The sequence below is a fragment of the Staurois parvus genome, unplaced genomic scaffold (assembly GCF_062004578.1).
Source record: "Staurois parvus isolate SC_StPar_1 unplaced genomic scaffold, SC_StPar_1.0 ptg001253l, whole genome shotgun sequence".
NCBI classification, from domain to species: domain Eukaryota; kingdom Metazoa; phylum Chordata; class Amphibia; order Anura; family Ranidae; genus Staurois; species Staurois parvus.
In genome coordinates this window covers 1-8,100 of record NW_028319049.1, presented here as the reverse complement: position 1 = coordinate 8,100, position 8,100 = coordinate 1, and the positions used below count along the sequence as shown (strand labels likewise).

The window sequence follows — 8,100 nt, the reverse complement described above, 5'->3', positions numbered from 1 at the left end:
GCTCTGACACTTCAATAAGAAGACATATGCTGGTTGCCAGCTCCGCTCTGTGGGCGTTGACGCCCAACGATCACTATACTGTCAACCTTGCGCCCGCCCCCGGCAGCGACGTCAAACCATAGTAACATCCTAGCAATCACGTGATCAACAGGTCGGCACCCTCCCTTAAGAAAGATGGCGTCTATTCTGGGTCACGTGCCTATGAGCGGAGCGGTCAGCAGTTCCGGGTCAGCCAGAGTCCAATATGGCGGCGGGCAGAGGCGGCTGATCTCGCCATGTCCGCCCTCGGCCGGTATGACCGGCACTGCGACTCCATCAACTCGGACTATGGAGAGTCAGCGCGAAGCTGCGGCGGCCCCGAGCAGGAGGAGCTTCACTATATCCCCATCCGGGTCCTGGGACACGGGGCCTACGGGGAGGCCACCCTCTACCGGAGGACCGAGGTATTGCTTGCCCTTCCCCGGGGGCGGGGTCACTCTATCGGAAGTGGGGGCGGAGCTCTCTCTGCCTGGTGACACGAACTGCATAGCCCCTCCCCGGGGGTGGAGTTATTGTATAGATGGGGGGTGGGACTCTTTCTACCTGATGAGTACTGTATGCCCCGCCCTGGGGGTGGGGTCACTATATGTGGGTGAGGGGTAAGCCTTACAGACGGTTAACGTACAGCTGCCCCTGTGTGGGTGTTTCCTGTACTGGAGGAATGCTGTATTGTGCTCTGCTCCTTGGGGGTGGGATCCGAAAAGGCTCATCTGGGAGGAGGAGCTATGAGAAAAGAGTCCTCAGGGAAAGGGGGAGGCAAGAAATGGCTCCTTGGGGAAGGAGCCAGAAATGCTCTTTGGGGAGAAGTGTTGCATGGCAAAGAATCCTTGAGGAAGGGTTGCGGTAAAGGCTTCTTCAGGAAAGGGGGGTGTTAAAGGCTTCCTGGGGACAGGGAATGTGGGTAAGGCTCCTTAGGAAATTAGGATCAGAGGAGCCCTTGGGGGGGGGGGGGCTTGTCAAGGGTGTTTTGGGGAGAGAATGGTTCCAAAAAGGCTCTTCACAGGGGGCCTGGTGGGAAACGTTTCTCAGGGAAAGGGGTGTCGGAGGTTCCTTGGAGAGAGGGGGGTGCAGGAAGGCTCCTAGGGGTGAGGAAGGAGTGGGAAGGATCCTTGAGGAGGAAGCTGGGGCATGCAAAATGCTTTTTGGGGTGGAATGTGTATGGGAAAGACCTTCAAGGCAGGAAGAGGGGTTGCAGGAAGGACCTCTCCAGGGGGAGGTGGGTTGTAGAAAAAGGTTCCCTAAGAAAGCGGGGCATGAGAAAAGCTCCATGGGCAGGAAGGGGTGCAGGAAAACTTTTTGAGGAGCAAGGGGGTTGGGTGCCAGAAAGGCTTCTCAGTAAGATTGAGGGGGAAGGGGGGTCTCGTAGAGGGTGTTTTGGGGAGAGTGTGGTGCCAGATAAGAAGAAAGGGGGGGGAAAGGTTCATCAGGGAGAGTGATGGGTCAGGGAGAAGGTGAGGAGGGATTGAGAATATGGGTAGTGCAGATAGGAGTTCCAATGTGGGAAGAGAGGGGTGCCACAAAGGCTCCTGGGGGAAAGGGGCATGTTGAGGGTTTTTTGGGGAGAATGTGATGGCAGGGAGGCTTTTCAGAGGGAGTGTCCTTTGGGCTCCTTGGGGAGAGGGGTTGCAGGAAAAGCTCTTCATGTAAGGGAGGGCATGGAAAAGGCTTCTTAGGCAGGAGAGGGTGCAGGAAAGGTTCCTCAGGAAGAGGGATGTGCCAATGAGGCTCCTCAGGGGAAGGAGGTAGGTTGTTCGTTCGTCTGACACCATTGTTTTCTGCATAGCAGCATACAGTAATAAGGTTCAAAACAACACACTTGAGGGTGGGAAATTGGTGTCCTATTTGGGGGGGTTTCAGGAAATATTCCTTGAGGAAAAGAACATGGGAAAGTTTTCATGGGGAAGAAGGCTGGAAAGTCTTCTGCTGATGAACTGTTAGAGGTTGCTGTGGCCCGGTAGAGGAATATGTCTCGTCCTCTGACTCTGTTCTTCCTGTGAACTCTTTCCCCCCAAGGATGACTCGCTGGTGGTATGGAAGGAGGTTGGCTTGGCTCGACTTTCGGAAAAGGAACGCCGCGATGCTCTGAATGAGATTGTCATTTTGTCCCTCCTCCAGCATGATAACATCATAGCGTACTATAACCACTTCCTGGACAGCAACACACTGCTGATCGAGCTGGAGTACTGCAATGGTGAGATGAATTCCAGCTGCTCCTCCATGTGAAGCTGAACTGTCCTCTCACCTCCATCCTTCTCTTCACAGGTGGTAATCTGTTTGACAAGATCGTCCGTCAGAAGGGCCAGTTGTTCCAGGAGGAGGTGAGATGGGGGTGGGAGGTATGGAGTTCTAGGAGAAGGTGAGAGGTGATGGGGGGGTCTGGAGTTCCAGGAGGAGTTGGGGATGGGATGGAGTTCCAGGAGGAAGGGAAAAGTAGGGAGAGCGGCTATAGAGTTCCAGGAGGAGGTGAGAGGTGGGGGTATAGCGTTCCAGAAGGAGGTGGGGGGGAGGGGGTATAGCGTTCCAGAAGGAGGTGGGGGGGAGGGGGCATGGAGTTCCAGAAGGAGCTGAGAAGTGGGGGTATAGTTTTCCAGGAGGAGGGGGGGTATGGAGTTCCAGGAGGAGGGGAAAAATAAAGCGAGGGTTTATATAGTTCCAGGAGTAGGTGGGGGAGGGAGTATAGAGTTCAAGGAGGAGATTACATAGTTAGTGTGGGTGAAAAAAGACAAAAGTCCATCCAGTTCAACCATTCTAACAAAAGAAAAGTTATAATCCTACACCCACAGTTGATCCAGAGGAAGACAAAAAACCCAGCAAAGCACAATCCAATTTGCTCCTGCAGGGGAAAAAATTCCTTCCTGATCCCCCGAGAGGCAATCGGATATTCCCTGGATCAACTTTACCTATAAATGTTATATCCAGTTATATTCTGTGTATCTAAGAAAGAATCCAGGACTTTCCTACAGCAATCCACTGAGCTGGCCAGAACCAACTCTTGAGGGAGTCTATTCCACATTTTCACAGCTCTCACTGTGAAGAAAACCTTTCCATGTTTGGAGATTTACGTTTCTTTTCCTCCAGCCATAAAACGTGCCCCCTTGTCCTCTGTGATGACCTCAGGGTGAATAACTCTACAAGTTCACTATATGAACCACTGATGGACTGATACATGGAGATCATATCCCCCCTTATGTATTATACATGGAGATCATATCCCCCCTTATGTATTATACATGGTGATCATATCCCCCCTTATGTATTATACATGGAGATCATATCCCCCCTTATGTATTATACATGGTGATCATATCCCCCCTTATGTATTATACATGGAGATCATATCCCCCCTTATGTATTATACATGGTGATCATATCCCCCCCTTATGTATTATACATGGAGATCATATTCCCCCTTATGTATTATACATGGAGATCATATTCCCCTCCCCTTATGTATTATACATGGAGATCATATCCCCCCTTATGTATTATACACGGTATTCATAGCCCCCCTTATGTATTATACACGGTGATCATAGCCCCCCTTATGTATTATACATGGTGATCATATCCCCCCCTTATGTATTATACATGGAGATCATATCCCCCCCTTATGTATTATACATGGAGATCATATCCCCCCCTTATGTATTATACATGGAGATCATATTCCCCTCCCCTTATGTATTATACATGGAGATCATATCCCCCCTTATGTATTATACATGGAGATCATATCCCCCCTTATGTATTATACACGGTGATCATAGCCCCCCTTATGTATTATACACGGTGATCATAGCCCCCCTTATGTATTATACATGGAGATCATATCCCCCCTTATGTATTATACATGGTGATCATATCCCCCCTTATGTATTATACATGGTGATCATATCCCCCCCTTATGTATTATACATGGAGATCATATCCCCCCCTTATGTATTATACATGGTGATCATATACCCCCCTTATAAATTATACATGGAGATCATATCCCCCCTTATGTATTATACATGGAGATCATATCCCCCCTTATGTATTATACATGGAGATCATATCCCCCCTTATGTATTATACATGGTGATCATATCCCCCCTTATGTATTATACATGGTGATCATATCCCCCCCTTATGTATTATACATGGAGATCATATCCCCCCCTTATGTATTATACATGGTGATCATATACCCCCCTTATAAATTATACATGGAGATCATATCCCCCCTTATGTATTATACATGGAGATCATATCCCCCCTTATGTATTATACATGGAGATCATATCCCCCCTTATGTATTATACATGGAGATCATATCCCCCCTTATGTATTATACATGGAGATCATATCCCCCCTTATGTATTATACATGGTGATCATATCCCCCCTTATGTATTATACATGGAGATCATATCCCCCTTATGTATTATACATGGAGATCATATCCCCCCCCTTATGTATTATACATGGAGATCATATCCCCCCTTATGTATTATACATGGAGATCATATCCCCCCTTATGTAATATACATGGAGATCATATCCCCCCTTATGTATTATACATGGTGATCATATCCCCCCTTATGTATTATACATGGAGATCATATCCCCCCTTATGTAATATACATGGAGATCATATCCCCCCTTATTGTATTATACATGGTGATCATATCCCCCCTTATGTATTATACATGGAGATCATATCCCCCTTATGTAATATACATGGAGATCATATCCCCCCTTATGTATTATACATGGTGATCATATCCCCCCTTATGTATTATACATGGAGATCATATCCCCCCCTTATGTATTATACATGGAGATCATATCCCCCCCTTATGTAATATACATGGAGATCATATCACCCCTTATGTATTATACATGGTGATCATATCCCCCCTTATGTATTATACATGGAGATCATATCCCCCCTTATGTAATATACATGGAGATCATATCCCCCCTTATGTATTATACATGGTGATCATATCCCCCCTTATGTATTATACATGGAGGTCATATCTCCCTTAATCTCCTCTTCTCAAGAGAGAATAAATTCAGTTCCTCTAATCTTTCCTCATAGCTGATCTCCTCCATGCCTCTTATCAGTTTGGTTTCCCTTCTCTGTACTTTCTCCAGTTCCCCAATGTTCTTTTTGTGAATTGGTGCCCAAAACTGAACTGCATATTCCAGATGAGGACTTACTAATTATTTGAATTATTTGTACTGGGGGGGGTGTAATATGATATCTCCCTCTCTGGAGTCTATACCTCTTTTAATACAAGAGAGGATTTTGCTCGCTTTAGAACCCCCAGCTTGGCATTGCTGCCATTATTAAGCTTGTGATCTACCAGAACTCCCAGATCCTTCTCCACCATTGATCCCCCCAGTTGTACTCCCCCTAGTATATATGATGCATGCATATTCTTAGCCCCCAAGTGCAGAACCTTTCATTTATCAACATTAAACCTCATTTGTCCCATAGTTGCCCAATTACACAGAGCATTGAGGTCGGCTTGTAAGTTGGTGACATCCTGTAAGGACATTATTCCCCGGCACAGCTTGGTGTCATCTGCAAAGACTGAAATGGGATTTATAATCCCAGACCCCATATTGTTTATAAATATATTAAAAAGTACGGTGAGAGATGGATGAAGGGGTATCGAATGCACTTGCTTGTCAAGGACTAAGGGGCAGCCCAGTATGTCATTGTCTTGTGTCCTTTTTATGTCTGCAGATGGTCATTTGGTATCTCTTTCAAATCGTGTCTGCGGTAAGCTGCATTCACCGAGCTGGGATACTTCATAGGTAAGTGTACATGTCCCATGGTCAGCATATAGGGCGATGATGGATATACTGCCCTCCTAGTCGTAACATCTTGGTGGGCTCATTGCCCCTAAGGGTGACAGCACAGAGTGGAGGCGATAGTGGGTATACTGCCCCCTAGTGGTATCATCTTGAAGGGGAGGTGATGGTGGGCACACTGCCCCTACTGGTCACATCATGGAGGTGAGGTTGGGGCTTGGTGGCTTTTTAGTGTTACATCTCCAGTTTCTCTTTACAGAGACATTAAGACATTAAACATCTTCCTAACCAAAGCCAACCTAATCAAACTGGGGGACTACGGACTGGCAAAGCAGCTGGGCTCCGAGTTCTCGATGGCAGAAACGGTGAGCTTCTTATTGTATAGAACACAGAAGAATTTATTTACATCTCATCAGTTTCAGAATCTGACAGGGAGAGAATACAACTAAATGCCAACCACACACATCCTACTGGTTGAGCAGAGAGATTCAAATTTGTACAAAAGACTATTCTTGACACGTAGCTATATCCTATATTTTCTATATAATGTGCTGAGAGTAGATCTCAACCTCACAGGGAGGGCATGGTTTGCAATGAGTCACTTGACTCCATAGACTTGCATTGTAAGAGGAAGTATTAATGACCTACTGTGTTGTGCTGCAAAGCAAGGAACTGAGCCCATGTAATGGGCAAACGTGTCTGTATCATGTGTCAGGATTTATGCATGTACATACAAAGTCCCTCATTGCTGTATATATATGTTCGTACAATCCAGTGCTGTGGTTACATACTTGTATAATATGTTTTCAGTGTGTGGGCACCCTGTATTACATGTCCCCCGAGCTGTGCCAGGGGGTGAAGTATAGTTTTAAGTCGGACATCTGGGCAGTGGGATGTGTGCTGTATGAGCTGCTGACTCTGACAAGAACCTTTGATGCAACGGTAAGTGTCTGTTCTCCGCTCTCCTCTGGTTCCTCTCTCCTCCTCGGTTCTTCTCTCTCTCCACCTCGGTTCTCTTCTCTCTCTCCTCGGTTCTCTTCTCTCTCTCCTCCTCGGTTCTCTTCTCTCTCTCTCCTCCTCGGTTCTCTTCTCTCTCTCTCCTCCTCGGTTCTCTTCTCTCTCTCCTCCTCCTCCTCGGTTCTCTTCTCTCTCTCTCTCCCTCCTCGGTTCTCTTCTCTCTCTCTCCCCTCCTCGGTTCTCTTCTCTCTCTCTCTCCCCTCCTCGGTTCTCTTCTCTCTCTCTCTCCCCTCCTCGGTTCTCTTCTCTCTCTCTCCCTCCTCGGTTCTCTTCTCTCTCTCTCTCCCCTCCTCGGTTCTCTTCTCTCTCTCTCTCCCCTCCTCGGTTCTCTTCTCTCTCTCTCTCTCCCCTCCTCGGTTCTCTTCTCTCTCTCTCTCTCTCTCTCCTCTCCTCGGTTCTCTTCTCTCTCTCTCTCTCCCCTCCTCGGTTCTCTTCTCTCTCTCTCTCTCTCCCTCCTCGGTTCTCTTCTCTCTCTCTCTCTCTCCTCCTCGGTTCTCTTCTCTCTCTCTCTCCCCTCCTCGGTTCTCTTCTCTCTCTCTCCCCTCCTCGGTTCTCTTCTCTCTCTCTCTCTCCCCTCCTCGGTTCTCTTCTCTCTCTCTCTCCCCTCCTCGGTTCTCTTCTCTCTCTCTCTCTCTCTCTCCCTCCTCGGTTCTCTCTCTCTCTCTCTCCCCTCCTCGGTTCTCTCTCTCTCTCTCTCTCTCCCCTCCTCGGTTCTCTTCTCTCTCTCTCTCTCTCCCCTCCTCGGTTCTCTTCTCTCTCTCTCTCTCCCTCCTCGGTTCTCTCTCTCTCTCTCTCTCTCCCTCCTCGGTTCTCTTCTCTCTCTCTCTCTCCCTCTCTCGGTTCTCTCTCTCTCTCTCTCTCCCCTCCTCGGTTTCTCTCTCTCTCTCTCTCTCCCCTCCTCGGTTCTCTCTCTCTCTCTCTCTCCCCTCCTCGGTTCTCTTCTCTCTCTCTCTCCTGTTCTCTCTCTCTCTCCCTCCTCTCTCTCTCTCTCTCTCTCTCTCCCCTCCTCGGTTCTCTCTCTCTCTCTTCTCTTCTCTCTCTCTCTCTCCCCCCCCCCTCCTCGGTTCTCTTCTCTCTCTCTCTCCTCTCTCTCTCTCTCTCTCCCCTCCTCGTTCTTTCTCTCCTCTCTCTCTCCCCCTCCTCGGTTCTCTTCTCTCTCTCTCTCTCTCTCTCTCTCTCTCCCTCCCCCTCCTCGGTTCTCTCTCTTCTCTCTCTCTCTCGGTCCTCTTCTCCTCTC

The 8,100-nt window shown here is 48.1% G+C and overlaps 1 protein-coding gene across 1 annotated transcript; it reads left to right on the top strand.

The window, feature by feature from the left end:
- Positions 1–206: 206 nt before the first annotated feature.
- On the top strand, positions 207–6,834 carry LOC149437801 (serine/threonine-protein kinase Nek9-like; the record flags this gene model as incomplete). Its single annotated transcript, XM_089660604.1, has 6 exons — positions 207–443; positions 2,053–2,230; positions 2,302–2,357; positions 5,779–5,849; positions 6,106–6,211; positions 6,657–6,834. Coding segments are annotated over exons 1-6 (757 nt in total), but the record flags the coding sequence as incomplete, so codon positions are not given.
- Positions 6,835–8,100: the final 1,266 nt, after the last annotated feature.